At 62.5% G+C, this 16507-nt stretch overlaps 1 protein-coding gene across 1 annotated transcript; it reads left to right on the top strand.

Moving 5' to 3' along the window:
* The first annotated feature begins 785 nt into the window (after nucleotides 1-785).
* Nucleotides 786-14882, top strand: TSPAN32 (tetraspanin 32). Its single transcript, XM_026003925.2, has 8 exons — nucleotides 786-851; nucleotides 1553-1667; nucleotides 2452-2549; nucleotides 6481-6555; nucleotides 12143-12244; nucleotides 12772-12858; nucleotides 14445-14528; nucleotides 14781-14882. The coding sequence occupies exons 1-8, from the start codon at nucleotides 786-788 to the stop codon at nucleotides 14874-14876; spliced, it is 723 nt and encodes a 240-aa protein (XP_025859710.2). The 3' UTR covers nucleotides 14877-14882.
* Nucleotides 14883-16507: the final 1625 nt, after the last annotated feature.

Raw genomic sequence — 16507 nt, 5'->3', positions numbered from 1 at the left:
GCGGCCCAAACCGGCACACACTGGACCCAGACAGTGGCTTCACCACGTGTCCCCTCCAGGGCCCCTCGCGCGACTGACTCTATGGCCTGCCCCACCCTCAGGTCTGCACGGTTTAGGTTAATTATAGATTCGAGTTTTGACACAGCTTCTCTCCGAGGCCCACCTGGGCACGTGGGCATCAGGGCTCTGACCCTCCCTGGTGCCCTTGAGAAGGCTGTGCTCCACATCACCTTTCCCAAAATGTTGTCACAGAACATTCTGAATAATGTTTCCTCCTATGATGCCCCAATAATGATGTTCCAATCACATCCTGTCTCCCAAATTCCTCCAAAGATCAAGCCTTGGGCAGGATTCTCCTTGATTACTCCCAGGATGAAAAGCTCACCCTCTGCAGCTGCAGACACCTTCCCTTTACTCACCACCTCCTCCCACTCCCTCCCAGGATGTGCTCTGAGGCCACATCAAGGACAAGGCCGCACCCTTGGGGGAGAGGGCTTGCACCCCAGGGGTCTTGGTGCCCCGGGGCCAGGGCTGGGGACAGCAGAGGGTGGCAGGAGCAGGCCTCACTGCCCCTCCCCTCCCCATCTTCCGCATCTTCCAGGGCGACCAGAAGCTCAGTTCTCTGGGTGTGTTGACAAATAGAGATACTGGCAGGGCACAGCCTACCTCCTGGGCAGTCAGCTGCAGTCTGAGGCCCCCACCCAGCTGGAAACCACAGTGGGCGGGGAGGGGCGGAGAGAGGAGGCGAGGAGAGGAGGGGAGAGGAGGGAGGAGAGATGGCCACCATGGGGCCCTGGAGTCGGGTCAGGATGGTCAAATGCCAGATGCTGGTCACCAGCTTCTTTGTCTTGGTAACAGGCTGGTCGGGTGGGAGAGGTGTTGGGGGTGGGGGGCCGTGTTAATGGACCTCTAGTACAGGGGTCCCCCCGCACACACCCAGCCCTGCCCCTGGGACCTGCACCTGGGGCCTCCAGCAGGTGACTGTTTTGGCAGGATGTCCCTCTGGGCCCCACCAGGCAGCATGGGGCCTAGACGAGGCCAGGGGGCCTTAGGTGGCTGGTGAACTGGTGTCGGAGGGGGCGGGGAGAGGGGGCTGCTGGGTTTGGGGGGGCATTCCCCACGGTGCAGACAGGATGATGATCCAGGGTTCTGGGTCCTTGGAGAAACCACACAGTGACTGTATGTGGTAGGGGGAGGGTGGGGGATGTGTGTGCATGTGGTGGGTGGTGTGTGTCTGTGTGTATTGGGGTGTGTGTGCTGTGGGGGTGTGTGTGCATGTAGTGGCATATCTGTGTGGTGGGGTGTCTGTGCTTGTGTTAGGGGGTCTGTGTGTGTGTTGGGGTATCTGTGTGTGTGGCGGGGTGTCTAGGACAAGGCCTCCCGGAGACCATCCTACAGAAACACCCAGAAGTCCCAAAGCTGAGCCTGTCTCAAGCAAGACCATGAAGGTGGAAGGAGGTTGGTCAGGGGACTCAGGAGACCCAGACCTTGGTCTCTGGGCCTCGTGTGGGTCCAGCCCTGCCCCCACACCCTGGGTCTGCCCCACCCCTAGCTGCTGGGCCTCTCTATGGCCACCTTGGCAGCCCTCACCTACTACGAGGCCCACTTTGCTGTCATCGGCCACGCATCCTCAGACAAGACTCCGTACGAGGCCATGCACCGCTGGAGTAAGTAGGGTCATGTGGCTCCTGTAGGGGAGGGGGCTTCGGGTGCAGAGGCCGTTGGGGAGACACCCCAGGCTGGGGGTGTGGGGGCCTCCTAGGGGAGCTGGGCTGGGTTGACGGTGGGTCGGGTGGAGAGGGCCACCCTGGGGTTATCCACGGGACAGAGCCAGGGGTCTGGGCCACAGCTCCCCCATCTACCTCCCGTCCTACTCTGGGAGCCTGGGGACAGGTGTCGGTGTCAGGTGGCATCCAGACGACCTCAGTGTCCTAGAGGGCTTCCTCCAGAGCAAAGGGACCTGGGCCTGGATGCCCTTCGGGGGCTCAGTCTCAGGCAAGAGCACAGGGAACGGTTACCAGCCGAGGAGGGCTGCCGTGGAGGAAACTCAGCCCCGCGGGGTTAGGCTACGCTCCCAGCCCCAGGCGTCCTGCCCCTCAGGCCCCAGGGTTTGACCCTAAAGCCTGAATCCTGGGGCAGGAAGCCTGGGCCTTGGGCCTGGATGATAAGAATGAACAGCCTGCACTCGCCCGGTGGCTTCTGAGATATCCAGCTCTCCCCCCTCCAAGGCTGGCCATGGGCAGGAAGCAGAAGTGGCGGGCAGGGCCTCTGGCCTCCCTCCCTCCGCCTTCTGAGCACTGGGGGGAGAGGGAGTGGGTGACGGGTGTCACAGCTCTGCCTGAGCAGGGCTCCTGGTCTGTCTACAGCTTCCAGAGGCCCCCCCACCCCAGGTATCCCCTCGAGTTGGACACTGATGCAAGCCCAACCTTCCTCCTCTCTGTCCCCACTCAGCCTTCTACGCCGGCATCAGCCTGGCCGGGCTCCTAACCGTGGGCGCCGTGCTAGGTGCTGCAGCCACCATGAGGGAGGCGGGAGGCCTCATGGCTGGGGTGAGTTCTCCCTCCCTTCCCCCCCACCCTGGGATGGGATCAAGAACGGGCAGGGCGGTGAGCCCAGAGAGCCCCCCCCCCCACCGTGTCCCCACAGAAAGAGGCTTGCAGGGTGAGTGCCACCCAGGACCCCATCTACCCCGGCCAACCAGGGCCCCTCTGCCAGGCCCTGCTTCACCCCAACATCCGCAGGGTGGGGTGAGGAGGGCAGAGCAGGCCCTCCTGGGCCTGGGGGCCATCGTCAAAGGCCCGGGGAGGGGCTGGTTCTGCTATACTGGGGGCTCTGGGAATGCTTTCCATTTCCTGTCACTGAGGCCACCAGGGAAAGCAGGAAGCCCTTCCACAGACTAAATTACCTGGAGGTCTGGGCTCGAGCAGGACCCCAAGGGGGCCTGGAGCCTGCACTGCTCCTGTGCAGCTGTGGAGAGGCTCTGTCTCCCCCCCAACTTGCCCCCATTCCTGCTCATCCTCTTGGGCCCGTCTTCGTTCGCCTGGCTGTCCTGTTGCTCCACCTGCCACCCCTGCCTCCCTGAGATCCATCCATCCTGCCCCCTCAGGGCACAGGTCATCCTCTCCTATGGGAACCTGGGCTCCCACCTGCACCCTGCAGCCCCCTGGCACCTGCCTGCCCTGCTTGCGGCCTCCCAGGACTCCTCGCCCAGCCTGGACCCAAGGACCTGGAGGTGGAGGTCCTGCAGAACCAGCCAAGAGGGTCCTTGGCTCCGTGCAGGATGGGAATCAAAGGCGAGCCAGACTAAGTGAACGCAGAGTGTACTGAATAGCGTGAGTGAGAGACATTGTCACAGACGAGTGTCAGTGACTCAGAAGAAACAGGCGGGGGAGTCTCTCCATCACTTGGGCTTGGGGGTTTACATTGGAAAGGGGTCCAGGGTAGGCGTCCTTCAGGAGGCCAGGGAGGGGTCTGATCAAAGGCGAGCAACAGGTGGACATTAGGAGTCATTCACAGACCCGATGGTAGGGAGCCAATGCCAGCATCCTCCCTGGCTTATTCGACCCTAACGTCCTGGGACACGATGGGGGTTTGGTTCTTCCTAAATGTTATCAGGTGTCCGGGGGGCCCAGGGCCACAGTCAGACATCTACTAAGTTTCTCGCCTCCCCCTGGGAGTGGGCGCCCAGCTTCCTGGGTCTACGAGGGGGGTCAGAGAGCGGGGTACCTGCGACCGTGCAGAGAAGCGGTAGAGAGAGGGAGCCTTTCTAAACCCGAGTCCCTGCAGCTCCCCCATCGCACTGTCTCCTTGCAGCTGCCCCCCACTCCCTCGGCCCCCTCCAGCCACGAGACCCCCACTCTCCTGCCCGCAGCCCCCACCCCACCCTGTGAGCTGGGCTCCCTGAGGGTCAGCAGGTTCCAGTCCAGCCTGCGTCAGCAAATGTTTGAGGAATGACACCTGCTTTGTAAACTTCTGCAGGAGCAGGGACACCGTCATCTCCTGAAGCTGCAGCCCTAGGTGGCTAGGCTGGGGTGGACCCAGAGGAGCAGAGCGGGAGCAGACAGGGGGCCCCCAATGGGCTGGTAGGCCAGGCAGGGCAGGCAGTGCGGGAGGTCCGTCCTCGGCCAGGAGTCAGGGAGGGTGGGGAGGCCCAGTGGGAGCTGACGGGGCAGGTGGATTGTCCCCCTGGAGCGGAGCCCTAGGCTTGGGGCCTGCCAGAGGGGCGCGCAGGGCTGGCAGGCAAGGCTGTAGCAGGGCCGGCTGAGGCCTGCAGAGTCCTGCGTTGGGGCGGTGGTGTCACCACCAGGGGACGCCGTGGTGCTGGGCCCAGGCTGTAAGCTCCAGCAGGCGGAAGGTGCTCCCATCCCCAGGCTCCCACACCAGACTGCCTGGCTCCTGCCTGGCTCTTCCCAGCCCAGATGCTAAAAGGAGGCGCAGCCCTGGTCCGAGGGCCTGCAGACTGCACTACAGGTCGGGGATCAGGCTGTGGGAGCCACAGGCTGCACCCAGACCCTGTCCTGGTCCCCAGCCTAATGACCCCGAGCGGCCTGCACGCCTGCATTTTCATGCGCCCATGGCGTCTGGCACGTCTGTGTGTCTGTATGTAGTGGTGTATATGGAGGGACGAGCAAGCAGGGAGACCCTTTCCGACGTGCTGGGGCGCCTGGTGGCCGTCCCGCCTCTTCCTGCCCCCACCTCCTCCGGCCTCGCCCCACACAGGCCTCTCCAGCAGGAAATTGCCCGGCTGCTGGAGCAGAGCTAGCAGGGGCGGCTGATTTATTTATGCATTTTATTTACAAGGAGCAAGAAAACACGGGGCTGGGCCCAGCTGCACCCAGCAGCCCCCTGCCTCCTAGGCCCTGGGAAAGCGAGATGAGCCTCACCCAAGGCCCTCTCTGCAGGCCTGTGGGTGGAGGTGGGGAGATGACTGGCCCTCTCCTGAGGCATGAAATGATTTCTGGAAAATGCTGGTCCCCTGGGCTGGCTCAGGGCCTTGAGCCTCGAGGCAGTGTTGAGCGATGGTTTCCAGATGGAGAAGGAGGCCCTCAGCCAGCCAGGAGGAGGAGGAGAGGGAGGAAGAAAGTAGAGGAGGGGAGGGAGGAGGAGAAGGAGGGAGGAGGAAGGAGAGGGAGGAAGGGAGGGGAAGGGGGAGGAGGAAGGCAAGGAGGGGGAGGGAGGAGCCATGTCCTGGAGACAAGGCCCCCCGCAGGCCAGGCGCCTGGGCAGGCAGGAGGAGCAAGAAGGCAGAGCCAGAGGCCCCGTGCCCACACCAAGACTGGGGGCTGGCGGGGTGGCCCGCTCTTTCTCGGCGCCTGGCGTGACTGTTTCTTTGTCCTGGCCTGGCCCAGCCAGTGTCTGTGTGTTGGTCTGTCTCTTCATTCCGCTGGTCATCCATTCTCCTGGGTGTCACCCAGCGATGAGGCCCCTGGCTGGGGAGAACCCGGCCCCTGGCTGCCCCAGGCTGTGGACAGGCCAGGCAGGGGTGATGTGTCAGCCCAGCCAGTGACGCAGAGCATGGGGCAGCGGTGCTCTCACAAAGCCCGCGTGGTGGGGAGGAGGTGATGTAGACACATCACCCTCCAGACACCTAGGCAGCAGCCAGATGAACTGCCCAGAGCAGGACACATGGCCGGAGACCCAGGTCTGAGGGTCACCAGAAGGCCAGTGGCCAGTCAAGCTCTGGGTGGGGACAACTCCCCAGGGCAGCATATAGGTGGAGGCTCCTAGTCTGGGGTAACCCTCTGAAACTGCCAACAAAAGAGCCCTGAGCGTGTGCAGTTCTCAGGAGAGGGGTCCCTAAGATTCCGGGCTTCTGCACGCAGGAGGCTCAACAGCTCCAAACTCCCGACCAACAGGAAGAAGGGCACTGTGGGGCTGCTGGGGATGGGAAGACATTGCCTCCAGAGAACTCCCATCTCCAATATTGGGGTGCAAGAAGGCAGTGAGTCAGGCGGCTGCACAGGGTTCGCCCTACCCTACCTTGGGACGCCCCATCTGCCCTGCTCCATCTAGCCAGAACTGTGGGAGTCCAGCTGAAGAGGCTGGTGTTCCACCCAGAGGCACGTTCCAGAAGGTGGAAGCAAACCAGCTCTCTGCTGGGAACCTGCAGAAAGCCCCCCACCGGGCCAGGACAGCGGCAGCCCCAGAGCCATTCCGCCCACCTGGACCCTCCTAAAGTGCAGATCCTCAGGCTCAGTGCCCACCCCTAGAAGCAGCCCCAGAGGGCGAGGGGCTCCATCATCCTGGGGACTGCCTCCCTCTCTGGGGGCGGGGATGTGGCTCTGCCATTGATGTGCCCTTGGGAGCCAAAACGGGCAACAGGGGGAGACCTCCCAAAACAGGGAAGAAGGGATGGGAACAGTGTGCCCGCAGCCCAAGCTCTCTCCGGTGGACAGCAGCCTGAGGGGAGGGTCTGCTGGCCACCTAGAGGTGGCCCGCCCACCTGGCTATACACCATGACCTGTGGCTCCTCTGTCCCAGGGCTTCCTGTGCTTTGCCCTGGTGTTTGGTGCCCTGGTGGAGGTGGCCTTCTGGAGATTCCACAACCCCACCCAGGTGAGTGCCCGGCCCTGCCCCCCTCACACAGCAGAGTGGTACCTGAGCCCATAAAGTCACCCCTCCACGGGAGAGAGACCACTCTGGGGGGACATCCTCTGCGTGAAGGTGGGGTGGGCTTCTTTGGGGCTGGGGCAGGAGCTTCCAGGGAAAAGGGAGCAGGTACAGGCCTCAGAGCCCCTCCCCCCCCTACAAAGTCCCCCAGCCCTGCCCCTTGCTGGGTCCAGGAGTTCAAGAGGGGAAGAAGAGCAGGGGGAGGAGGGTCCCAGCTGACCTGTGGTGTTGACTACGGGGGTCACTGTTCCAGAAACTGGCCCAGAAGGGGCTGTGCTCCCAACCAGGTCCTGCCACTGTCTGGGTCCCTTCCCCAGGAGGACAGCCACCCTTCAGTCCTGGAGTAGAGCTTCCATGTTGGTGGTGACTGGGACTGTGATGCCCATGGTCATGGTGGGGTGGACACCCCCTCAGGAGGTGGTGCCTGCCTTCCTTTATCTATCCATCCATCCATCCATCCATCCATCCATTCTTCCTTCTGTCTATCCATCCTTCCATCCATCCATCTGCCTTTCCTTCCATCCATCCATCCATCCATCCATCCATCCATCCATCTATCCTTCCTTCCATTCATCCATCCTTCCTTCCACCCCACCCACCCACTGAGCTCACGTTCTCTGGGTGCTTGCTGGCTCAGCAGGACTTCAATGCACTCAGTGTGAGAGGGCCCCTGTCCCATTTTGGGAGGTCAGGGGAGGCCCCAGCTCAGGGATAATGTAGTCACTAGGGCCACAGCCCCCAGAGAGCATACATGAGCAGGGCTTGAAGTCTGACCCAGGGGAGTGGGGCAGGGCCACAGCTTGGAGAACCCTGTGGGGCACTGGGGCCAGAGCAGCCAGGTCCTCCACAAATTCTGTCTGAATTCAGGGCCCCGAGATTGAGCAGAGAGGCTGCCCGGGGAATGGGGCTGGCCAGTGCCTGTGTGGAGCTGGCCCCTTCAAGACCAGGGCTGGGGGGTCAAGGCCAGGATCCTTGTCTGAACAGAGGAACTGGGTACCCAAGAGGCTTAGAGAGAAGGGCCCCAGCAGGATCATGTGTAGGGGGCAGCCCCTAGCCCAGCTGCTCCCAGGCTGAGGCCTGAGGGACAAGGCACCAGCCTTCCCCCAGTCTCCAGCAGTGGATGAGATCCTGGTGGCCTGGGCCCACATTCACCTGTGAGAGTCCAGATCCAGGCAGGACCCTCAGGGTGGCCTGAGAAGCCACAGGGCCAGCAGGTACAGCCATAGAAGGAGAGGAGGACCTGTCTGCCCTGACTCTCTGTGATCCCCAGCAATGCATCCTCTCGCTGGGCCTCAGTTTCTCCTTGTCCTCCACAAGGACCAGCCCAGGAAAACCAAGGCCAGTCTACCTGAAATGTACTCAGTTTCTGGCAAAACACTGTGCAAGCAGCAAGTGACAGGCCTGATATCCTGCCCATGTGTCTCAGGCCTCAGTGGCTCCTGGCCTCTCTGTCACCCCTGCCATCCCCCTCCTCTTCCACCCGTGATGGTCATGCAGGGGGCAGAGGCTCGCAATGGGCAGCTGGGTCAGGAAACTGGGCCTGGTTTGTACCATGTACTTACAGCTGTGTGATACCTGTGATACCCTCTCCGGTCCTGACTTCCCTGCCCTCAGAAATGGGCCTCGTTTCCCCCTCTCTGTGCTCCTTGGATCCATGAGGCTGAGTCGCCAGGCTGAGCCTGGTGGTCCTGCAGGGAGGTGCTCAGGCCAGGGGGCACACAGCCAGGTTCCCCTGGCATAATGGGGGCAGGAGAGTCCAGGAGGATCCAGCCCACCACCCAGGGCACATTGCCCTGAGTCAATGCCTCTTCTCTTCCCTGCCCAGGATTTCCCCACACTGCCCACAATGCCCCTAGCATCATCTGGGGTCGTGCCCTTGTGACCAGGTAGGAAAAACTACATTTCCTCTGGCTGTAAGACTCTTGGAGGGCCTTGGTGCCCCCACAAGGTGACCTCGGTCCCTGGTGGGGTTGGCCAGCAGGCTTGCCCCAGGAGAGCCAGGTGGGCTAGCAATTCCCATTCACCAATCTGGCCCATTCTGGGTCTGGATCCCAGTGTGGGTGGGCCCAGTCAGGCCAGCAACCAGGGTGCCCTGGGGCCCCAGGCAGCTCTCCTGAGGATGGATAAATCAGTCCTTTCTGCTCTGACACAGAGCCCCAAATCCTGGGTTCAGTAGGGGAGGGGCCATGCAGGGGCCATAGGCCATAGGCCAGCCGGGGATCCCACTCTGAGAAGGGGAGGGGGTGGAAGCAGACAGCTCCCAGAGGCCTCTTCTCCATCCCATCCTCAGCCACCAGCCCCTACAATATCATCCTGATCTGGCTCTCAGGCCTCAGTTCTTGGCTTTGCCTGACCCCACCTGGGCGCTGGGGCCTCCTCCCATGCCCGAGACCTGGTGGGCCCCATCCACCTTCCAGTACAATCTGTATGTGTGTCCAGGCCCATGGGGGCACACAGGTGGCCTGGGCAATGGAGCCCTTGCTTCACTCTCTGGGGTCAACCTCTCTACCTGGTCCCTTTGGGCAACCAGCTGCCTTCCCAGGCCTCAGCCTCCACCCGTGTGGAACGGGCAGGGAGACCGAGACCAATGAGGGGCTGCCACACAGCAGGAACAGGGCAGGTGTAGGGCTTGGTGGGACTATTACAGAGGTGTCTGGATTGGCATGGGGGGGTGCCTTCCATCCTGGGTCTCCCCCGGGGATCCAAGCAGGCCCTTCAGCCCAGGATGCTCCCAGCCCACATAGGTCCTTGCCCCAGGCTCTTTTGTCTTCCAAGGTCCTGCTGGCAGCCCAGTGACCAGAGACAGCCAAAAGGCCAGCCTGCTCACCAGAGGTGTGGGCAGGCCCCCTCACCCCCACCATCCCCCTGCATCTCTCTAGACAACCCCCCACTAAGATATCCTGAAATACCGGGTCCAGATAGCAGCCCAGGGCAGCCCCACAGATGGGAAGCCAGAGATGCAATCAGAAGGGACCCACCACGTATTTCTGTGGCCTCAAACCAGGCTGCAGTCCCTGGGGGGGCTGTGAGGGGGTGCATCCACCACTCGCAGGGTTTTCCAGTGGCCACTCTGCTGGGGCACACAGAGCCCAGAACTGGTGAGGGCCAGCATGCTGGGCCATGCGGTGAACACAGAACCCAAGGGGGCCACAGCTCCCCTGCCCCCCGACGCACCTGCACCAAGCAGTGAACTGCCTGGTCCAAGTCCTAACTCATGCAAGGATTAAGTACAGCAGTGCAAGGACGAGTGTCCTTGGTGGTTCCCTGAGGTCAGTCTCTCCTCCCTGACCATCCCACCCCTGTGCAGGCTCAGGCCAGAGCTGACCCTTGAGCCCACAGGCCTGTCTACAGACCACTTGCAGGTCACCACAGGCCACCTGGGGGCCGACCACACTTGCTGGAGTGTCCCCAGCCCCGGCAGCCTCAGTAGGCGATGGCAATCAGGCAGGGCAGAGAGACTCACAAAGCCCAGAGTGATGGAGGGGTGCACCATGGGGAGCTGCAGGTATCTGAGACGTGCCGTCTGAGGGGCAAGCAGTCAGCGGCCCCAAGATCCTCTCTACCCCTGCTGCCCCACATCCATCCTGGGAGGCACCCCTGAAGTCCTGGAAGCTGGGCTTAAGGAGGGAGGACCACAGAGCTGGCGGGGCATGGTGGCCTCCAAGACCATCGGGCCCACCCCAGCTTTCTCCTGGAGAAACACGGCCTAGGCTCCTAGAGCACCCCCAAACCCAGTAATGGGGGACAGAGGCTCAGGCCTGTGGAAAAAGTCCAGCCTGTGCCCACTCCCAGGCCTGGGGGTCTTGGGTGAGGGGTATGGCTTTGCAGGATCTGCTTCTTGGCCTGAAGCAGGGGTTTGCGATCCCTGCTTCTGGAGTGATGGGGACAGACCCAGGTCCACACACGTCCTTATGCCAATGTTATGATAGTGAGAGCTGGCCACAGGGCACCTGGCTACTCCCTGGGCCCTAGTGGGGGAGATGGAACTGGGAGGGTGGTCTGAGCTGGCCTCTTTGTCTCAGCCACTTGCCCGCTGATCCCAGGCCCCCTCTGCTAGGCCCCCAGCCTCACTGGGACCCTCCCACGAAGACACAGAGGGCTCCTGGTCTCAGCTTCATTTTAAACTTGAGGAAACAGGGCAGCCGCAGTGGCCCAGCAGTTTAGCGCCACCTTCGGCCCGGGGTGTGATCCTGGAGACCCAGGATCCAGTCCTGTGTCGGGCTCCCTGCACAAAGCCTGCTTCTCCCTCTGCCTGTGTCTCTGCCTCTCTCTCTCTCTCTCTCTCTCTCTCTCTGTCTCTCATGAATAAATAAAATAAAATCTTAACAAAAATAATAAACTTGAGGAAACAGGCAGAGAGAGGGCCACTAGCCAGGACACTGCAGCAGCAGTGGCCAGCTCTAAGGCCTGTCCTCCAGCCCAGGACGTGCCTGCCTCCCAGCAGGGTGGCTGGAAACCAGCTGACCCAGTTTGGGATGACTTGCAGTGCAATGTCTCAATGGGAGGGCCAGTTAGTGCCAGAAGTGGGGGCGGGGTGGGGATGAAAACCCCTCTGGTTCCTGCTGAGGCCTGGGGGCTGTGGACACAGCCTTGCCAGAGTAGGCACAGGCATCTGTTTACCCCCAGCTCTCGAGGGCAGCCCCGAGCTGCCATCACTGTGTCCCAGCCATAAAGCATGGCACAGCACAGGGTGGGGAAAATGGCAAGGGAGGGCTCAGGGTTTCTGAGCAGGGACAGGAGGCATCAGAAGGCTGAGGGCTCAGAGAAGCCTGGCCTGTGCCAGGAGACTGTTGACTCCAGAGCAGTCAGGGAAGTCTTCCTGCAGGAGGTGAGATTCCAGTTTGTCTTGGAGGACTAACTTGGCAAGTGTTGGCATTTGGGGGAAAGCGGCATGAGCAAGGGCAGGAGAAGGTACTTAGGAGGGTGGAGTCAAAGAGGTCTGGGTGATGTTGGGATGTGAAGTGAAGGCAGCCCCCAGCCCCCACCTTCCTTCCCCATTATCTGCCTCATCTGCCCAGAGCTGGCCCTGGATGCCCACGGCTCCTTTGGTCAAGAGCCTTGCCTGGAGCCCAGCCACCTGGGGTTTTTGACACCCACCAGGTGGTTCTGGGGAGCTGAGCTCCTGGTGGGAAGCTCCCCCACCCCCCCACCCAGCCTTCTCTGCCCAGGCCTGGCCATCGGCTTTCCCTGCCTTGCAGCCCAGATCAACAGATGTAGGGTGGACACTTCCCTCAGCCAGGCCCTCCATGCTCCAGAAGACCAGAGCTGGAGGTGCGCGGTGGGGCTGGGGCTCTGGCATATTGTGTGGGAACCCTGCCCCAGCCCTGTGGCAGCAGTGACCAGGCTTGTTGGGAGAGGTCCCCACAGCTGAAGTCCGGGAGCCGCAGTGACCAGCCTCCCAGGAGATCTGGGCTCTGCCCTCGGGGAACCCTGCCTTGTGAGAGGAGGAGGACCTGGGCCAGGCCCTATATTTCTGGGAGCTGTATCCAGAAGGAAGGGGCTTCTGGTGAAGAGATCCCCGATTTCCGCGCAGGTGGAGGATGCTGTTTTGGACACTTACGACCTGGTGTATGACCAGGCGGTGAAGAACGTGTCTGGCACCCCACATCAGCAGCTGGTGGCCATTCAGGACACGGTGAGCATGTGGGCGTCGGCCTCCGCCCAGAGTCCACTAGCCTTGCAGGCCACCAACGCCCTCTGGGGTGAGGAGGGATGTACACAACCTCTCATCCTCTCTCTCTGACCATGGCAGGGCTGGCCACCTGACCTGGGGGCCCCAAAGCAAAATGAAAAGGTTTCTTGCCCCCAAATGATCAGGAATTTCCAGTTGGTGACAGCACAGCATTAAGCAGGGCCCCAGTGGCCACAGGGTCGCAGCCCTGGTGGCTGGCCCTGGCAGATGTGCCGTCCACTGGGCTGGGGGTATGCAGTGGAGGGATGGGACGAATTTGCAGGGAATGACGGTCCCAGCCCTGTGTGTATGGAGACGCCATGGGGGTAGGGAGGGCCAGGCTGCCCCGTACCTGGCGCCCCCGCAGACACAGCACATGGCCCTGGCCTCTGGGGATGGCCCTGCTGGACCCCCACCGCCCCCCTGTGGCCCCTCATGCTGTTCTTGCATCTCCCCCACATTGAACACCCGTCCCTCCCTATGTCCTGCAGTTCCTGTGCTGTGGCAAGAGCTCTCCTTTCAGCCTCCTGGGGGACCTGGAGGTCAGCCTGTGTCAGGGAGAGGAGGCAGCCAGACAGGTGAGGCCTGGTAGCCATGCACTCCGTCCCTGGGCCTCCCCGTCCCAGACCCAGGCCACCCACACTCTGTAGGGCTCCTGTAGGTGGTAGTGAGGACTGGACTGGACCCCCAGCTCCTTCACCCCCTCACATGGCTCTAGTCTGGGCTCCCCTAGGCCAGGCCTGCTCTTGGAAGCCTCCAGAAGCACAGGGGGCGGGGAAAGACAGACACTGGTCTGGAGGGCACTCCTCCAGAAGGAGCCGGAAGGGCATTCCATGGAGGGGACAGGGAGTGGCAGTGGCAGGCAGGGGCAGGGAAGTCCCTTCTTCCCCATGGCCCAGAGAGGGGCCTGGCACCTCCTCCAGCTCCCCCCCACCCCTGCCTCTGCCCGCCCTCCCGCTCCCCTCCCCCGCTGTCCAGGAAACAAACCCACCCCTATCTCTGGGAGAGAGGCTCCTGGCTGCCCTCCAACAACCAGACAGGACGATGCAAATGGCTTCTGGCCCAGCAAGGGAGTGAGCCGAGCTGCGCCACTGACCCTAGAAGGGCGGTTTGCAGGGGAGGGGCGGGTGTAGAGGAGGGCCTAGCATGCCTGGGAGGGGGCTGAGTGTTCATGCCTCCCTGGGAAAGGCCTCAGGTGCCCATCTGCAAAGTGGGGCAAGGGGTGGCTTTGTGATTCTCTGGAATGGCAGGGTCCTCACGGTAAAGGCCACGGAGGGTGGGTGTGGGCCCTGGAGCCACCCTTGGCGGGGGTGGGGGGTTGGGGGGGTGGAGATGGAGTCCTGTGGGGTGGTCAGGCCCCTGGCTGCCTACCAAGAGGAAGTGTGCCCACTCGGGGAGGAGGGGCCGGTTAGGAGACATGATCCCACAGGGCACCCAGGCGGGCTGCAGGGCTGGGGCCCGAGGCCCCTGGGACCATTTTCCGTGGCCCCCAGAGGCCAGATGTCCCGACCTCCAGGCCAGCTAGTCAGTCCTGTGGCCCAGGTGGGAGCTGGGGCAGGACTCCAGCTGGGGCAGAGGCCCAGGTGGCAGCGAGAAGGCTGGAGGGCCCAGACCCTGTCCAGTAATGTGTGGACAGATGGACACATGAACAAACACCACGCTAGCCCCCTCCCACTCTGCACCTCGGATGTCCTGCTGTGCTTCCTTCTCCCAGCCTGCCCCAAATCCTAACGTTTTCCCCCAAGTCAAATGCCAGCATCCAAGTGGTACTGAAATGTGCTGGTCACCTCCCTCTGACCAGAGAGAGACCCTCTGTGGGTGCCATGCCCTGGGGACTTGCCGAAAGCCAGGGCTGGGGCAAGAGGCTAGGATGGCCCAGGACCCCAGGCCCACCCAGCAGCTCTGCCTCTGCCCCCTGCTCACCGGCCCTGGGCCAGCTCCCTGGCTGACATCCCCTAGTTTTGGCCTGTCTGTAGTGCCTTTCCCCAGAACTCTGGAGTGGTGGGTGGTCCACCCCAGCCCCCACCGACTTCCCATCACCCTAGCCTTTGGCCTAGGTGGGCACAGCAGGCCGTGCCTTGATGGAGCCCTGTCACCCTGGGCAGGAAGGGGCAGGGAGGGGCAGCTGAGTGGGCGCTGTGCAAGCTGCCCTTCCTCTACTCAGGACTGCCTGGTGGGGATCAGGAGCTTCCTGAGGATGTACGGAAACATCGCCTCCATCCTGACCGGCATCGGCCTCGCCGCCATGGTACTCTTGCCCTCCCTCAGCCCCCTTCCCGCCTCCTGCCCCTCCACCTGCGGGTCCCCCACCACAGTGGAGGGCAGTATCTGCTCTGGGAGGCTGCTGACCCCAGGGAGACAGTCTGCGGATGACAGCACCTGCCTCGCTGCCTTCCCTGGACAACCAGGAGCCCTGCAGAAGCCAGGGCCTGCCGAGGCAGGCAGGGCGCCCCTGCCCGGGAGCCAATGGTGCTGACGCGGACGCCTCCACCATCCGCAGGTGTACGCGATGCTGCTCAGCTCCTTTCTCTGGTTCGCCATCCGCTCTGGCTGCAGCTTGGACCGCAAGGGCAAGTACACGCTGAGCCGGAGGTAGGCCCCCCGCCTGCCCACACCCCACCTCATCCCCCCAGGGGCAGAGGCCGGCCGCAGGTGGAGGGGGCTGGGTGCTCAGGCTGGCTCCCTGGCCCAAGAGCACTGGCCCTGCCCACCTCTGGGATGCTCTTGCTCACCCCCAGCCGGCTGGGGCCCTTGGGCCTGGAGCCCAGGGTGATTCTCTAGGGTAGGTGCTTCAGGGGTCGCTGGCCACATGGAGGGAGGGGGGCAACCAGGGAGTTGCCAGACCAGTATGCACTCTTACAGCCCACGGAGAACCCCATCTTGTCGCCCCACCCCCCACCAACACCTGACCTCACAAGTGCTCCCCATGTACAAGGACCAGGGGGATCTCAGACCCAGACCCCCAGGCCCTCTGCCCTGCCCTCCAGGGCCCCTTTCTGCCCAGGCATCCTACCTGGCTGCAGTGCACAGCCTCATGGTCCCCTCTGCTTCCCAGAGCCCCCGACTGCCAGCCCCAGGAGCCCAGCTTCTTCCGACACTCCCCGGGGTGGCCTGTGCTCCAGCACCCCACTGAAGTTGATGTTCCCCATGGCCACCTGGGTGCAAGCAGCCCGTCGGGTTGTCCTCAGCTGCTCCAGGACAGCTGACACCGTTTGAACCACCTGTCCCACCCCCTGTGTGCCCAAACCTGAGCCTTCCACGGAGGATGTGGGGTGTTTTGTGCCACATGGTAGAGAGACGGGGGAGGAGGAGGAGGCTGGCCCACATCAGCAGGCTTCATCTCATCAGACAAAAGGATTACGGGTCACTCACAGACTCTGTGGGATCAGGCTGGGAAGTGGTCAGAGAAGCCACAGGGCAGGCTTGATGGGACACTGTGCTTAGTCTCACGAGGCCAGAGCCCAGGGGCACGCGGGGCTGAGCTCCCCACTCACTGCAGGCTCCGCATTGGCAGAGCACAGGTGCAGTGTAGGAGAGACAGCCCCCCTCCTTGCCAGCCGTCAGCGGGGACTGCCCTCTACTCCCTGAGACCCTGTCCTTCTCACGAGAGGCCTTCCAACTTCCCCCACCCTGGCGGCAGCAGAGTGCTCTGCATCATGGGTCCCTGTGGCTGCGTGAGGTCCCCCCCCCCCCCCCCGCCCCCGGCAACCTCCTCGCCTCTGGCACAAACCTCACGTTTCCAGGGACACTGTGTCTGCAGGTGCCAGGACTCGAGGCAGGACATTTGGTGTGAGTGCAAGAGGGCGCTATACAAGTTCCAGGAGCCAGGCTGCCCCCTGGGACACCCAAACCACCTCTCCAATAAGTTCTCTAACCATCCCCTAGGGTGTACCCCCAGCACCTAGCAAGACCAACAAAGGGGGTTTGTCCTCCAAAACAGAAGGACCGTTCTGTGACAGGCAGCTGCAAAAGTGACACCATGACAAATACCCACCTCAGTAGCCCCCTTGTGTCTCCAGTGCCGCACCTGCATGTGCACACACACACGCTCTCGCCTAATGTAGTGCCAGCGGCACTCCTCCAGCTGAAGACCTTGTCCCCAGACCAGGACACCCCAGAGTCTCACCGGTCCTGCCTTCGGGGACAGAGGGTCTCTGGCCATGTGCACTGCCCCTCTGGTCCCGTGCTGGTCAGCCTGCCTCCTACAGCTCTCAAAGTATATTTTAA

Source organism: Vulpes vulpes, chromosome 5 (genome assembly GCF_048418805.1).
Source record: "Vulpes vulpes isolate BD-2025 chromosome 5, VulVul3, whole genome shotgun sequence".
Taxonomy (NCBI): domain Eukaryota; kingdom Metazoa; phylum Chordata; class Mammalia; order Carnivora; family Canidae; genus Vulpes; species Vulpes vulpes.
Note: the sequence above shows the minus strand (reverse complement) of the source record. Positions and strands in the feature narration are given on the sequence as shown.